Below are 17,072 nucleotides of genomic sequence, written 5' to 3'. Positions count from 1 at the left end.
ACAGGGTATTTTGGTGAACACTGAAATAAGTAAACCAAGTCATTGTGCTAGATATTGAAGTCATTGTTTTACTAGTTTTCTGTCTCATAAGTCTATGTGGGGCAGAGTATTTCATATCCTTCTCTAGATTCAAAGAAAGTCTTACAAAGTGATGACGTTCTTAAACATCTTTATTTGTACTGAACACAGTGTATCATTGGGTTATAGAGATAAACAACAACAACAAAGCCATGTGTAGTTCTGTATCTTTAGAATAATACTTAAGATAATTTTATTGTATTTGTCTTTTGAGCAGGAATCATTGATCTGACCAATATGCCTCCAGCAATTTTAGTGCCTCACCCAGGGGGAACAAGTACTCCTCCCATGGACAGAATCACTTATATTCCTGGTACACAGATTACGTTCCCTCCCAGGCCATACAATTCTGCTTCTATGTCTCCAGGTAAGAGTCCACACACTCACATACCTCTCTGATATGACCATGCGCTCCAGGATTAACAGCATAGCCTTTGGAGGTATTTGGGGCACTTTTCCCCCATATGGTCTGTGTTTTTCATTTAATATTTAGTAATAGTTGCTATTGCTACCTGCCTGTCACTAGGTACTCTAGAAATATCCTAAAGTAACTTGTGTTAGGCTCCATTTATCGTCTAAGAATAATAAAATGAACTTACTACATTTTAAATATGAAACATTTTGAAAAAATTTCAGCTAAGAATTTTGAAATTGAATTGTACCTGATAGGCTAATATTTTTGTCTTTAAGTTGCAGATTTATGTGTTTTACAGGACACTCGACACACCTTGCAGCCGCTGCAAGTGCTGAAAGAGAGCGTGAAAGGGAGCGGGAGAAGGAGCGGGAACGGATCGCCGCAGCTTCCTCGGACCTCTACCTTCGGCCCAGTGAGTGGGGTGGCTCTGTCATTCTGTGGACACTCGTTTGTAATCTACTGCGACAGGGGCATTGTGTCTGACATTGTGGAGATGCTAAGGTTCTGACAAACAAGAATTACAAGAGAGAAAGTAATTACATACCTTACGGGAAGTGTACAGTTAAAAATGCTATAGAAGTTGAAATGGTGCCGAGATAAATTTTAAACGGGAAAATGAAGTTTTCATGATGAAGGTGTTTTGATTTGGCTCCTGGTGGCTACAGTTGGCCCTGAAGATACTGGCTGGGGAGTTCCTTGGAGCTGGAAGCAGCCCAAGTAAAAGGTTCATAGATATGAAGACATATGTATAGGAAGCCAAGTACAAGTGATATATAACCTCAGCAGGAACTATATTTTTAAAGTATCTGTGGTCCCACTGATGGATAACATGCAGATTTAACACAATAAAATACCATTTTTGTTCTCCATAGTTCATAGGTTGATAATGTACTGTGTTGCAGTGTCTGAAGAAACACTGGTTCTCATACATTATAAGTGGCAGTGCAGATGGGGAGAGCCTTTTCAGAGATATAAAAATTTAAATAGCAATTCCACTCCTGGGAATATAACCTATAGAAACAATCACATGAGCTGATGTGTGGTCAGAAGGGATAAAATTGCCAAAAAAGCTGCCCTAGGTGCTACCTGCTATGAGAACGGGTGTATACTGAGACTGCTAGCTCTTCTGAGGACAAAGAGTAAGAAAGTCAGAGTGAGGGCTTAGAACAAGAGGTGGAAGAAAAAGTGATTAGAGCAGGAATTTGAGGGCTTCTGAGTAAAATAGTTTTGACCAGTCAAGAGCTAAGGTTAGGTGAACAAAAAAAGTCTCAAATATTGAAGAAGTGTAGTTTGTGGAGCTGCGCTTTTGGGAAGGTCAGTGTAGATGATTTCATGTCAAAAGAGGGCTTGCTGCTCTGTCCAGTGGCTCATTTTGTTGGAACATCGCCCTTTACACGAAAAGGTTGTGGGTTTGATCCCCAGTCGGGGCATGTACGAGAAGACAACTGATCGATGTTTCTCACATCGATGTGTGTCTCTCTCTCCCCCTCTCTTTAAAAAAGCAGTAAAAACATATCCTCAGGTGAGGATTAAAAAATAAAAAGAGGGTTTGCTGAGAGAAACAGGTACTTGTGGAGGGCAGGAAAGGAGTGGGGCAGGAAGAACTGGGTGAATGAAACTGCCTGAAACCCGGGGGAGCAGCAGTATATTACTTTCATTATGATCCTTAGAAAGCTGTACCGAATTTGATTTTGGAAATGATAAACACACCAGAGTTTGAGGAAAAAGCTGAAAAACGAATGTATCTGATTTGTACTTCATTATCAGTGTTATTTTTGTTTCTCTCTGGAATCAAGATAGAAACTTGTCACAAATGGCAAGGACAATAAATGATAGCTGGTGCTTTTGTTTCATGTTACTAGTGTGGTTTTCTTGCATCTTTATTAAGAAACTCTTATAGAACAAATTTCTACAAAGGCCAGAAGGTGGGATATCAATTTCTTATCTCATGTTCCTTTTACCTATTTAGGAATATTATGAAATGAACAGTCCCTAAATGTTGCTGTCTCTAGCTTCTTCCTTATGACTTCCCTTTTTTTTTTGTTTTTTTTTCTGCCCCCTGAAGGCTCAGAACAGCCTGGCCGACCCGGCAGTCATGGATATGTTCGCTCCCCGTCCCCTTCAGTAAGAGCTCAGGAGACCATATTGCAGCAGAGACCCAGTGTTTTCCAGGGAACCAATGGAACCAGTGTAATTACACCTTTGGATCCAAGTGCTCAGCTACGAATCATGTAAGTTTTGTTTTTTGTTTAATAAAAAAACAAAAAACACCACTTTCTTGCATACACACTTTTTAGTATGTGATTGCAGTAATTTTAGTACTGATTTACTACCCACTAAACATTTGTTGTTGTTGCAGTTTGTCCTTCCATCTCCCCCCCCCCCCCCCCCCCCGACACCCCCCTCCCTCCCACCCCCCCCCCCCCCCCCCCCCCAGTACAGAGCCACCCTTCACAGCTGTGTTTGGTTTTATTTACAGGCCACTGCCTGCGGGGGGCCCTTCGCTAAGCCAAGGCCTGCCCACCTCCCGCTACAACACTGCTGCAGATGCCCTGGCTGCTCTTGTGGATGCTGCAGCTTCTGCCCCCCAGATGGATGTTTCCAAAACAAAAGAGAGTAAGCATGAAGCTGCCAGGTTAGAAGAAAATTTGAGAAGCAGGTCAGCAGCAGTTAGTGAACAGCAGCAGCTAGAGCAGAAAACCCTGGAGGTGGAGAAGAGACCTGTTCAGTGTCTGTACACTTCTTCAGCCTTTCCAAGTGGCAAGCCCCAGCCTCACTCTTCAGTAGTTTATTCTGAGGCTGGGAAAGATAAAGGGCCTCCTCCAAAATCCAGATATGAGGAAGAGCTAAGGACCCGAGGGAAGACTACCATTACTGCAGCTAACTTCATAGACGTGATCATCACCCGGCAAATTGCCTCGGACAAGGATGCGAGGGAACGTGGCTCTCAAAGCTCAGACTCTTCTAGTAGCTGTATGTATCTCCATCTGAGTTTCGCAATGTGATATCTGAGTAAAGATTACTTTATTCCTTAGGCAACGCAGAACAATATGGCATAAAGAAAATTCTGATCTTGATAGTAAATGTAATAGAAAGGTTTTGTGGGTTAGTAGTGCAATAATGTCTCTTCTGCTGTTTTTATGGTTACTTAAATGTCAGCATTTCTTATGGATACCTTTCAAGTTATCTTGCATGAGAAAATTATGCTCTTTATTAAGGTTGGAAAGTAGATAGGCCGAGGGCAGAGCTTATTGACATTTTCAGACATCTGAACGGTGATAGATGTGTCATTCAGCTCTGTGCTGCTGAGGCCTAATTCCTCAAGCAGTGCTTGCTGGGATATGGCTCAGTATTTAGGCTGATACCCCAAAGCCTCTTACAAGGGAGGCCGCCTTAGTGTTGGTCTTTGGTAGGCTGCAAGTAGATTTTGATGAAGTCTGGTCACTTTGATGTCTACTTTGTAGGTCTGTAAGAATTCACAAATCTACAGTAAAATGCTGGATAAGTTACTTTAAATTTATTTTTAACTATTGCCTAAATTCTTTATAAAATTCCTGAAGGAACAAACAGGTTTTTACACAAACATCTGCAAATATTTGAAGTAATTTAACCATATATAGCCATCTCTCTGTTGTTTTCATTAATGAAATTCAGTAGCTTTGGAGGTAATGGGAAAAATAGGATTTCTGGTGCATCAGTATGCAGCGTGCAATTATTTTTACCTCCATGCCTGATTTTGATTTGTTTGGGTTAATATCTCCTCCATTCCTGCAGTTTTTGGAGAGATGGGGGCAGTTTGGTAGTTGTGTAGACAGAGACTTCCTTTGGCCTGGGATTAGGGAAATTCACACAGTAGTATTGTGCGTGCTGAGGAAGCTCTGCAGTTCCACGAATAGGCCCTTTGGAGGGAAGTCCCCGCACACGTGGTGACCACCTGTGGCTTTTTGAATGCCATCACACACAGTTCTCTAATCACCGGGAACTTCTTTTCAGTTTACGCACAAACCAAACCTCGCTCCGGGAGTTTGACTTTCAAAAGGTCTGAAAATAGAAAGTCTGGCTTCTTTTCTGAGTGTTGGTGTTTCTGAGTGTGGTGTTTTTTGCTTTGCTTTGTTTTGTTTTTTTCTAATTAGGGAAATTACTTTCATGAAGCCCACTAGCTATTGTTATTCAGTGTGGCTTTCAGTTTTTCTGTCAGAGCCTCCCCTCTTCAGGTGAAGCACAACCTTCACCCACCCTTCAGGCTTTCAGAGCAAAGTGGACACAGTTGCATTAGGTTTCTGTTGACTAGCTTGATGTGGTAAGCAGAGTTAGGATGTGGGCTCATAAACCATGTGATATGTACCAGTGTGTATAAAAAGTCACAAGTATAGTGATTTATTTTTGTTCCCCAAAGATAATTTTCATCCCAATTACCAGGTTCCTGTTCTCCTGAGTATCCTGGCACTTAGGCAACTGTAACTCCCACGGCCTGGCAAGGGTCGGAGGAAAGGGCTGTGCTGCAGATGAGCACTGGAGGAGCAGGCGGGGGCCTGGGAGGAGCATTCATTCCCATCTGTGTACAGTGTCCAGGCCCATTGACTGGTCACACTTGCTGATCATTCCAGGATCATACATCCTTTTGGCCTCTGGCAGTTTTCTCAGGTTCCTTAGTACAGTATGCAGATGCCAAGAGCACTCAGAAGTCAGAAGGTTCCCGAGTAGGAGGTCACATCTGCCTCTCCCCCATTCTCAGCTCTGAGGCCATGGCAGGACTCGACAAGCTGCCTGGACCCCTACTGCATAGATGAGGAGCCACATCTCAGGGGCCCTTCACCGGTGCGGACATGCTCCCTCTCTGCCAAGGGAGTGATTGGCCTCCCTTCACACTTTCCCTACCATTTCTGTTCATCTTCACAATGTGCAAAAAAATTGGAGTAATTTTTGTCAACAATACTACAGTGATTTGAGAAAATAAGTATATCGTGTTACTTAATCTGTAGCTTTAAAATCATGGTAATGAAGCAGCTTTGTAGCCTCAACGTTTTTCTACAAGCTGAGCTGACTGCCCCATAGAATTAAAGTTATTGGAAACAGTGAACTGTTGAGATCTACTCTCTCATTTGTTAAATTTGTTCTAATGAGTGTTTCCTGGCGATTTTCTTTTCCAGCTCCTAGGAGAATGTCACAAATCTGTTCTTTATTCTGCCTCACCTAATGGTCTTAGAGCCCCAAATTCCTACCAAGATTAGGAACACCGAGGAAGCAATTATGGTCCATTGAGCTCATTATTTTTTTATCATTAATCTGGGTGAACATTTCTGAGAATGAAAAATGAAAATATGCAAATAGATTTGAAGAACTTGGACTTCTGAAACTTCTCATAGGGTTAGTTTTAAAATAAGATTCTTTTTTTCTCTTGAAGTATCTTCTCACCGGTATGAAACACCTGGCGATGCTATTGAGGTGATAAGCCCTGCCAGCTCCCCCGCACCACCTCCAGAGAAACCACAGGCCTATCAGCCAGAGGTTGTGAAGGCAAATCAAGCAGAAAGTATGTCTTTTTTAGCCACCAGTTTATATGTTTTCATATTTGCATTTATCATTTGCTTCTAGTTGTCCAGAGCATGATAAGAAAAAATTTGTTTTATTGGTTTTGTTTTAGAGTAATCTACATTAATGAAAAACTATTTTAAGCTATTATTTGATAATTCGTTTGCTTATTATATTTTAATGATATAGTAAATAGTTAGTATTAATTTTGTTTTGCTCACTTATGATTTCAATTTTTATTTTATATTAGTCCTTTAGATTCTTTATTTATTCAGTAAATAAATATTTTTCTTCAAAATTAAAATATGAATTTTGTTTAGAGATATGTACTACATCCCTTTAAGTGTTCCTCTGAGTTTTGTTTGATCTTTGATAAGGTGTAAGACATCTGTCTTTCCTCTATCAGCTGAAGCCAGACAGTACGAAGGACCATTACATCACTATCGACCCCAGCAGGAGTCACCGTCTCCGCAGCAGCAGCTGCCCCCCACTTCACAGGCTGAGGGGCAAGTGCCCAGGACCCACAGACTCATCACACTTGCTGATCACATCTGTGTAAGTTTTTTATTATTATTAATTTTCCTTATTTTTATCATAAAGAAGGCACATTTCACATAGAATCACAGTAATGATGTCTAGGTTTTTCAATGCTACATTTTTTTCCCAAGTACTCAGTGAATTTAATTAATTTTTTTTCTTATTCACAGCAAATTATCACACAAGATTTTGCTAGAAATCAAGTTTCCTCCCAGCCTCCCCAGCAGCCTTCCACTTCAACATTCCAAAATTCACCATCTGCTTTGGTGTCTACACCTGTGAGGACTAAAACATCAAATCATTACAGCCCAGAATCCCAGTCTCAGTCTGTCCACCACCAAAGACCAGGTTCAAGGGTCTCTCCAGAAAATCTTGTGGACAAATCCAGGGGAAGGTATGGTCTTTATTTCACAACATATGGAAATTTCCCAACAGTAAGACTACTTTAATATATCTATAAGATAGGGCATTCATTTCTTATACCTGATGTTTATTTACCTTCATTTCTTAGAAATGAGGGTTTTTTCTCTTTTACTCTTGGAATGTCCACTGATTGGGCAATTGATACTATATATTTTTAATGTGTATTCAGAAGTTGATTGCTACATTCTGTTTGTGGGTTTGCAAAGGTAGTTATGAAGAATGTGTAGTTTGGTAGTAATGTAGGGATACTTGGGATCATTTTTCTCTCTCAGTGGTTTCTATTGAGTTAGCAGCAATAGATGTTTAGGAAGCTGGCATTAAATACTGAAAATGAGGCCATGAGAGCTAACACATTTGATATGGCAGGGCCATCTCGTAAAGAGCACTTTTTCTTACCCAATGTTGTTAGTACATGCAGACCCAGAGGAAGGTCCTGGGACTGAAAATCTACCTCTGTAAGCAGAGGGCAGGAAAAGACCAAAGAAAGAGGCTGACCATTCCAGTTTGGTAATTAGTAGAGTTTATTAAGGGAAACTTGCGTACAAAGCATGTGCTGGCTGTCTGCAAGATGAAGTGGATTCTTGTACTGCTTGGCAAGTGCCAGAGAATTACATAGGGTGAAGTGGGGGATAGTCACATGAGTGCTATAGGACAGCACATGCTCGACCAGGTCAGGACAATGGCTTGTTCCAGGTCCCAGCATGTTGTAGGAGGCAAGGAGGGTACTGGTTTATATCAGAGCAAACATTGATTATGAGCAGACAGTTTCCAATGGAGGTTTGAGAGAAGTAATCTCTCCTCCCCACCCCCCAACTCCCCTCATCTTGGTTCCAGCTCACAGGTCAGGCAGCAGACCATGCCTTAGGACAGCCTCTCCTTCACACTCCACTCCTCGAAGCTGGCTCTTATAATCTCATGCACCCCTCTTCCACGATGTACCCTAAGTGGTCAACAAAGGTTTTAACATGGAAGTAGCTTGCTTGGTTGCCAATTTGGACACATTGGAGACATAGCCTACAGCCACAATATAGCCACATACAAGAAAAAAGGCAAATTAAAAGAAATACTCCAAGTGTTAGTAACAGTTTTTTCTACCATGCCCCCCAAGATCCAAGCCAATGTGTTAATAGTCTCCTCAGCTTGTGGGTAGGTCACTCAAAGTGTTCACTTGGTTTTTTATGTGGGTACTAGTAAAGAGAATTTGGCAGACTCATCTGGTATTAAACATAAAATGCTGTAACTCCATGCCACAGGAATAGCAGAAGCGTAAGGTCAGAAAGACAAATATTTAGTTGGGACTTGAGTTGGGAGGTCGTCTTCTATAAGCATTATACTTTTAGCCTGAACTTAGATGTTAATGTGCCCAGCCTTGGGAACTTGGCCAGGCTCTGTAAACTCTACATGTTGGCCAGGGGAGGTGGTACTATCTGCCATGGGGAGGTGCTCTCTGATGTAAAGAGGTGAATAGCGGGGGATATACCAGACCAGGGCCCCTATTTTCTCCCGTTTTAATGGTGCATGGCTCAGTCCATATCTAGTGTGTCTCCACAGGTTCTGATTGCATTAGAATAACAGGATCCTGCCCGAGGTTGAGGGGTTTCTCCCCACCAGTGGGTGTGAAGGAACTGATCTATCTGGGTGGGACGTCCCACTACAAATTCCAGTAAGTGGTCCCCTTCCCAGGGACAATAGGGCTCAGTGTCCTTAGTATCATAGCTGTTGATCCATTTCAAGCATCGGGACTATTGCTACATCCTTTGTTTTTCATGCGTTTACTGTATTAGGTGTTTCAGCCTGAGTTCCTAATCTGGCATATGGGGCAATAGGCCCCACGGGTTGAGCATTTAAATGTGTTAACGCCTGGGAAGGTCCTTATCTTTGCCCACCCAGCCAAAGTAGGTTTTATAATCACTAACTTTATCTGTTGTTTAAGAACACCATTTGTTTCATTCCACCTGCCTGGCTGCCTCTGGTTTTATGGGAGGTGTACTTTCCATTTAATATTTTGTTCTTGTACCCATTCCTGTACATCATGGCCTTTGAAATTTGACCCTATGTATTCGATGGGAGTGCCCATACATAGTGCTTAACTTTTCTAGTCCCTTTACAGTGGCAACTTGATTAGCTCGCTCACATGAGAGGGCCTGAGTTAAACCAGTCAGTGTGGACACACACCAGAGCATATTTGGAGCCCTCACTCAAGCGGAGAGGGCCTGTGTAGTCAGTGTGCCAGTCCCTTATCCATTGAGGGCTTTAGTGGATGGCCCTAGATTCTTGTGGTTGTTGTCCAGGGTGTTGTTGGAAAAAACAGGGTAGGACACAACTGCATCAACCAGATCACTGTATTTTCTTGTTAATCCCCACCTGTGGGTATTTTTTCCATTGCTTTTCAGAGAGAGTATAAGGGAAGGGGAGGGTTAAAGAGAGCGAGGGAGAGAGCGAAAGAGGGAGAAACATCGATGCATCGACTGGTTTGCCTCTCGCATGCACCCCAGTCGGAGGTGGGAAGTGAACCTGCAAGCCAGATACATGCCCTTGACCAAAAATTGAACCCGAGACCCTTCAGTGTGTGGACTGATGCTCTGAAAACTGAGCAACACCAGCCAGGGCCAGATACTATATTTTAAAGGCAGCCTTGCCTCCTTAATATGTGCCATGCTATTGAGTCACTGTAGTGCCCACTCCTCTGGTGTAACCAGTCCGCCATGTCAGCTGACAGGTCAGTTGCTAAAGTGCATATTTTTGCCAAGACTTGTGCTTCCTGGTTACCTGGGGGTGGAGATACCCTATGGGCAGGGACATGGAATACCAGTACAATGAGGTCTGCCTTGGGCTCTTGTAGGAGAGCCCAAATGTTTTTCCACATCTCTTGGCCCCCATAAAGGTTTATTTATAATCATCCACCCCTCCTTTTCCCATTGTCAGAGCCATAGATTCAGTCATTTTAAAACAGCTCAACTGTCAGTGCATAGGATTAGTGGCCAGGGCTCATGTGTGATCACTAACCGGGCAGCTCTTTAGCCCACTTGGCTACTGTGGTTCGTTCCTGTTCCTATCCAGATAGTGTCAGTGGATGGTTGGATAACAACTGCCCTCCTAGTGGGTAGATTACCCTGGCTCGAGCAGTGTACCAGGCTCCAGCTCAGATGTTCCCTGTTCCTGTTTGACAGGTTACAGGGCCAACATGGAAATGGGAGCAGGGCCTTTGGCAGGTCTGTATATTCAATGGGCCTAATAGTGGTTGCATCTCTAAAGACAGGGAGCCATTGGACAATGGACTCTGCTGTGGGTCGTCACGCCATTTACTCAGTGCAGGAGTCTGGGCAAAGGCATTGTAAGTGGGGTATGAATGTTCACCAGAATCCCAGTACCTCTCACAGTTTTTGGTGTGGGGTAGGCTTGTACTTTATCTATGACGGCCTCAGGGACGGTGTGGATCTTACTCAACCATACAACTCCCAGGAACTCTAGAGCAGTGCCTGGACTTTGAATTTTCTGCGGATTCACTGCCCATCATCTCGTTGCAGGTGGTCCAGTAAAGCACACAGGATTTTCTGCAGCATCGGCAAATCTTAACAGATTAACATTTATGTCATCAATGTCATGGGCCCATTTCACTGGGGTTGGGAAAGAAAGCAGTGACAAACCATGGTCACCAATCCATTGAATATGGTGGAGCTATGTAGAGAGCCTGGAGGAAGCACTGGGATAGTCCATGTTGACCCTCCCAGGAAAGGCAAATTGATCTTGGGACCCAGCAGCCAGGGGCATGCTAAAAAAGACATTGGCCAGCTCTCGCCGGTTTGGCTCATTGGCATGCGGACCAAAGGGTCCCAGATTCAATTCTGGTCAAGGGCACTTACCTTGGTTGCAGGCTCCTCCCCAGCCTGGGCCCTGGTCGGGGCTCGTGCAGGAGGCAACCAATCGATGTGTTTCTCTCACATCGATATTTCTCTCTGTCCTTCCCTCTCTCTTCCACTCTCCCTAAAAATCAATGGGAAAATATCCTCGGGCAAGGATTGAGAACAAAACAAAAAAAAGACATTGGTGAGGTCCAGTATAACCTGTGTTTCTAGAACCCTAGCCAAATTATGTAATATAGTGGCAATATTAGGCACAGCCACGTGAATAGGGGACACTACCTTATTTAGCTCTCCATAATCTGTCCATTCTTTAAGAGCCATCAGGCTTTTTACTGGCCACACTGGTCTGTTAAAGGTACCAGTAAACTAACTGGCTCCCAGTTGGCATTGCCTCTTGGTACTGATTTACTTGTACTTAAAGGCGAATTCCCTGACAGAGGTTTGTAAAGTCTGGCTTTGCAAGTTGTTAATGCCCAGTATGTTTTTGGGATTGGGGAGATGAAGACCTCATACTCCTGGTGGTGGGAGCACCCAATTTGCAGAACAAGGGGGACTTGCTGACCATTACAGTCTGGCCTCCATAGCTGCCTCTAGCACTGGGGAGCCAGACAGTTTCTGAAGATAACCATATATTAGGGCAGCAGTCGCCAACCGGTGGTCCGCGGACCACTGTGGTCCGTGAGGTCCAAAAGGTTGGCGACTGCTATATTAGGGCACATTCAGTGTGTCCACTGAAGCAATTACCCTCTTTATTTCTGGGGGACCAGTGGATGGTGAGTTCCACATGAGGCCTTTGATTGCCCTCACCTGAGGATGATCTTGGCCTTCATCCTGTGTGAGGTGGGGACAGCACCCAGCATAGGATGAAATTCCAGAGGGCTTCCCTGAATCTGTTGATGTGTCCACTGGAAGAGCCGAGGGTATCAGGTGGAACTTGTTCTGGTTTTAAAGCTTTCCATCCTGCTAGTACTACATTAGGCCGACGATCCGTCTTTTATTTCGAAATGTCTGTGGCAATCGGATCGTGCCATGTTGCTTTTGGGGTCTCCTCACAGGCCATTTCTTCTCTGCTGCCCTTACTCCCACCCTTTCTTTCCCTCTGTCCAAGTTCTGAGTCTTTCCCCAACTTGTAGCAGAGGTGCTTCTCCAACCTGCCTGCCAAACCCTCAAGTTAGCAAAGAACATAAATACGAATAGCCCGGCTGGCATGGCTCAGTAGTTGAGTGTCGACCTATGAACCAGGAGGTCACCTTTTGATTGCAGGTCAGGGCACATTCCCAGGTTGCGGGCTCGATCCCCAGTAGGGGGCATGCAGGAGGCAGCTGATCAATGATTCTCACTATTGATTTTTCTATCTCCTTCTCCCCTCCTCTCTGAAATCAATAAAAAAATATTAAGAAAGAAGTACAAATAATTTAAGCTGAATGGCCTTCATTAAAAAAAAAAACACCCTTATTGTGGTATTTTTTCAAACATATACAAAAGTAAAGAGAATAGTGTGATATGCATGCATGTACCCATTGTCCAGCTTCAGTAATCACCAGTGTAGGGCCAGCTTTATTTTATCCCCAGTTGCCCGTCCTCAAACTAGATTGTTTTGAAGCAAGTCTCAGACATAGTCATGTTAAGAAGCTGGATGATGTTAAAGATAAGATGAAAACACTCTTATTCTCTTTTAACCAAAAGAAAAGAAATTTAGTTATCCAAGGAAAATGTAAAGCTCGCAGAGCCTAGCCATGGCTCATTCTCGATGCAAAGTATCGTGTAGCAGGCTTTGAGCAGTTGGTGACATTTATGAAAAGAAAATTCATTTTACTTTTTCACTTGTAATTCCTACATTACTACAACTGTGCATTTGAATGAAAATTATTACACTTCTCTCATTGGTTTTAGTCAAATACTTGGTTTTACAGTTTAAAATAAAATGGCAGCAAAATAGAAAAGGTAGTAAGTTCTTTATCTTTCATGGAAGGCAGTAGATAGATACTGTTTCAAGTTTTATAAATCAAGAAAGGTATGATTATTTAGTTTTAGACATAACCAACCATCAAAGAAAAGAAAAATGGTAAAAAATGGCTACCTATAAGAATTGGGTAGGGTTGATTGGGAAAGGAAATCACAAGTAATATATATATATAAGTTATATATATTTATTTATTTAAACTTCACTATAATAGTAATAAATGCAGATGTTAAAGGTCCTGGGTATGTCTTAATATGAATAACCACCAAGCCAAAAACTTGTTTTGGTGTATTTATCTCACATTATCCCACCAACATGGTATCCAAAGCAAGAACATTAAGTCTCGCAGGACCGCTTGTCTCTGAGCTGCTGTGACTGGAGCCTGTCTTGACTCGGTGGACAAACTCCTTAGGTTTCGGTGTAGTGCTCAAGTCCTTTATCTGTTCACTGAATGGGGAAAGACCTGGGAGGACATGACTCAAAGTCAGCAGTAAACCCCTGAGGGCCACCAGGAGCTGGCTCTGGGTGGATGTGGGACTGATGCCGAAGCACGGACGGACCTCCTGCCAGAGCCTCGGCTGCTGTCTGTCCCTTGTGCTGTTTGTGATGCGATTCCCAAGTCCGGCCGGCATGCATGGATAATCCAGCAGTAAAAGACTTTTTTTTTATAACCGTGTATATAGTGAATACCTAAGGAAACTCTTTTTTCTGGTATAAATTGGCAACTTTTGTTCCTTTTCTGCTGAATGAAGTAATGAGTTGACTCGTTTTTGTTGAGGGCTAGCTGTAGGTGAACTGTAGGTGAGCCCTGGGAGCACAATCTAATATTTTATATGTTACACTATTAGGCCTGGAAAATCCCCAGAGAGGAGTCATGTCTCTTCAGAGCCCTACGAACCCATCTCCCCGCCCCAGGTTCCAGTTGTGCATGAGAAGCAGGACAGCATGCTGCTACTGTCTCAGCGAGGAGCGGAGCCCGCAGAGCAGAGGTGAGCAGCAGGCACTTCCTCACTGGCAGCGCCCATTCATGAATGTGTCTGTGGGTGTTCAGTGCCTTTCCATCTTCCTTAAAGTCAGTGCCTTCTCTTTGGGGTTGTATGTCAGGAGAAGACCTAATACTAATAGATTTTAATGAAAGAATTGTTATACTTACATAAGTTATAGAAAAAAATTTGTTCATTATTCTTCTTAAAATTAAGTCCTTTTGGATCTTCCTTTTAAACCATGATGTCTGTGTGGTCACCTACTGAATTTAACCACCATTTGAGTGCTTACCATGTACAAGCCTTGCAGACTGAATATGGAGGGAAGTTAAGGATGAGCACCTGTGCCAGACTGCTTTCCATTATTTTTTCTTACCTACTTCTGACCGTAACTCAGCCCTGTGGATTACTGGAACTCCCATTTGGATTAGACATCTTTGATTTGGTGCCTCTCCAGTCCACTTCTGCAGAGTGATTTGTCTAAAACTCACAGAGGCAGCCCACTCAGTGGTTGAGCGTTGACCTATGAACCAGAAGGTCATGGTTCGATTCCTGGTTGCTAGTTCGATCCCTGGTGCGGGGGGCAGAAGGGGGATGCGGTAGGAGGCAGCCACTCAATGATTCTCTCTCATCATTGATGTTTCTCTCTCTCATTCTCCCTTCCTCTCTGAAATCAATAAAAATATGTTTTTAAAAAATAAAACTCAGAGGCAAGCACTAATTCATTAGCATGGCCTTTGGGTTCCTTTATGATCAGGCTTTTACTACTCATCTCATTTCCTGCCACTTCACCCTGTGACACCTTCCACTGGGGCCCTTAGAGGGTGAATACATGATCTGCCCACTGTCAAATCAAGGAAGAGGGGGAGCCTGGTTTAAACCAAGGTCTTCTCACTCCAGACTGTTAGTGCATTTCTTTCAGTGTGTTGTAAGTTATTTACTTATAATACACTAGAGGCCCAGTGCATGAATGGGGGGGCAGGATGTTCCTCAGCCTGGCCTGCACCCTCTTGCAGTCCAGGACCCCTCCCCCAGAAGCTGGGCTCACGGCTGGCAAGCGCACTGACCACTAGTGGGCAGCTCCTGCATTGAGCATTTGTCCCCTGGTGGTCAGTGCACGTCATAGCGACTGGTCGTTCCGCCATTTGGTCAATTTGCATATTAGGGTTTTATTATATAGGATATTCATAGGCAAACAAACAGATGTTGGTACTTTTCAATGAGAGGAAGAAAATCCATTTTTGAAGAGGGAATGATTTTAGATGAAATTATGTATGTTTTCTCCTACGTTTATGTATTTTTTTTAGGACATTTCATTTTTCTATCACTTCATTCATCTTTCTTGGCAAATAGTAGCTTCAGACATGTTCTCATGTTTGGATGATGAAAGAACCCCATGACCAGACTATTATCTCCAGCTCTGGCTCCAGTTAGATCCTGGTATCTTGAGCTGTTAGAAGACACTTGTCTTTAAATGTTTGTGTAGGAAGCTTCCAGTCAAATATGAAACCCTTTACAGGAAGCAGCCCATCCGGTAGGAGGCTCTGAAATGATCGCAGCAATTTCTACAGGTAGTTACTCTGTTCAGGTCCAATGTTGATTGCTCAGGTCTGAACTCTTACTATTTTATAGGCAAGTGTGCTACTCATTATCATTTTATTGTACTTCAAAGTAATTCTGCTAGTAAAATAGTTTACAGTTCATGTGGTACCTAAACATATCAGTGTTTGTGCTGTTATGCATACAGCGTCGTGAGCTGGTTCTTCGTTTTTCTGTTAATATTTGCTGCTTATTCATTCTTTGTTAAGAATCCTTGTTTTGGATGATCTCCATTCCAGTCCTCATTTTATGATTTCATCTTTGTGTCCTCAAATCTGATGTACTAACTGGCTTGTGGTCACATGTTGCTCGTTAGGGTTGTAACCAACCACACACCAGACAGGGAGGTAGTAGTTTTCCCAAATACGCTGACTGTTGTTATCATTGATAGGAAAGTCCCCCAGGTTAGGAGTTCATGATAATAATAGACAACTGTGTTCCCAACAGGAATGATTCCCGCTCACCCGGGAGTATAAGCTACTTGCCTTCATTCTTCACCAAGCTTGAAAACACGTCACCCATGGTTAAATCAAAGAAGCAGGAGATTTTTCGTAAGTTGAACTCCTCTGGTGGAGGTGACTCTGATATGGGTAAGTGGGATTTCTTTCATAAACCCCCAATAAAGCACGCATTGATAATGATATCTCCAATGTTGCCTCTTGTGTAATCTTGTGTTTAGGCTCTTATAGGCATGTATGTAAAGTTCCTTCTGAAATGTCTGCCAGTGAATGAAGATTTTTCTATTAGGGAGCAAGAACTTACTGCATTCTGAAGCTACCCATTTTCTCTTTTAATAAGTGCTGATTCTAGGAAACTTTTCTGATTTGGGGCTGGGTTAGCATTCCATAGTTTCTTGCCCACTGGTCTCTACCTGACCTCTCTTCAGCTACCTGAAGACAGGTCATGTCCTTTGAGTATTCTCATCGCTGTCAATATCCACAGTGGTTCCTCACACGGCCTGTGCTGAGTATTCATCCCATCTCAGTGGCTCTCCACTGAGACGTTTTCTCTCGCTTAGCCTTTCAGTAGGTTCTCGGAGAGTCCTCATTGTTAAGAGAGTCCAAGATTGTATTAGGGTTTTTAGCAACCTGTGTACTGTGAAGTTATAGCGCACTTAGTATCAATATAAATATCAAGGTCCCTTGATGTGCTGCTCTTGGTTCATACCTGCCCCTTGCTGTCCTTGTGCAGTTAACTGGCTCCAAGTACAGGGTGATGCAATCTGTGCTTTCTTCATTCTGGCTTTTTCTGGACCTCAATCCAGTCATTCAGCATCCATCTGCAGATCTGATAAACCCACCAGCTAGGAATACAATCACATCAATAATAATGGTAGAAAGTTATAGCTATAGCACTTACTATGCTCTTGGCACTGAGCTAAGCATGTATGTACCTGTGTATGTTGTATGTATGTACGTATACATACTAACTTAATCCTCACAACAACCTTACATGCTACTACATATTATCTCCACTTTGTAGTTGAGAAAACTGGGACTCAGAGGTTTATTAACTGGTGCAAGTTACATAGTCAGTAAGGAAGGAATGGGGCTGTGGGTCCCACTTAGTTCTGTACTTAAAGCATCACTAGAGGCCCAGCACATGAAATTCGTACACGGGTACAGTCCCTAGGCCTGGCCTGTGATCAGGGCCATCTTCCCCAGCTGCCAGCCCCGCCC

At 43.1% G+C, this 17,072-nt stretch overlaps 1 protein-coding gene across 12 annotated transcripts in view; it reads left to right on the top strand.

Annotated features, from left to right (window-relative positions):
- Window positions 1-17,072, top strand: part of NCOR1 (nuclear receptor corepressor 1) — a 241,681-nt gene that overhangs the window by 213,422 nt on the left and 11,187 nt on the right. For 6 of the 12 annotated variants that reach the window (XM_014542879.1, XM_014542880.1, XM_014542877.1 and 3 more), the window contains exons 34-42: window positions 296-445; window positions 792-905; window positions 2,559-2,724; window positions 2,973-3,466; window positions 5,898-6,026; window positions 6,432-6,580; window positions 6,733-6,956; window positions 13,660-13,800; window positions 15,841-15,983. In XM_014542879.1, coding sequence (XP_014398365.1) covers window positions 296-445; window positions 792-905; window positions 2,559-2,724; window positions 2,973-3,466; window positions 5,898-6,026; window positions 6,432-6,580; window positions 6,733-6,956; window positions 13,660-13,800; window positions 15,841-15,983 — 1,710 coding nt within the window. The remainder of the gene's footprint in view (window positions 1-295; window positions 446-791; window positions 906-2,558; window positions 2,725-2,972; window positions 3,467-5,897; window positions 6,027-6,431; window positions 6,581-6,732; window positions 6,957-13,659; window positions 13,801-15,840; window positions 15,984-17,072) is intronic. The other 6 variants (XM_014542885.1, XM_014542884.1, XM_014542882.1 and 3 more) reach the window with 2 other exon arrangements.

The sequence above is a fragment of the Myotis brandtii genome, unplaced genomic scaffold (assembly GCF_000412655.1).
Source record: "Myotis brandtii unplaced genomic scaffold, ASM41265v1 scaffold314, whole genome shotgun sequence".
NCBI lineage: Eukaryota > Metazoa > Chordata > Mammalia > Chiroptera > Vespertilionidae > Myotis > Myotis brandtii.
This window is presented reverse-complemented; position numbering and strand designations above follow the sequence as displayed.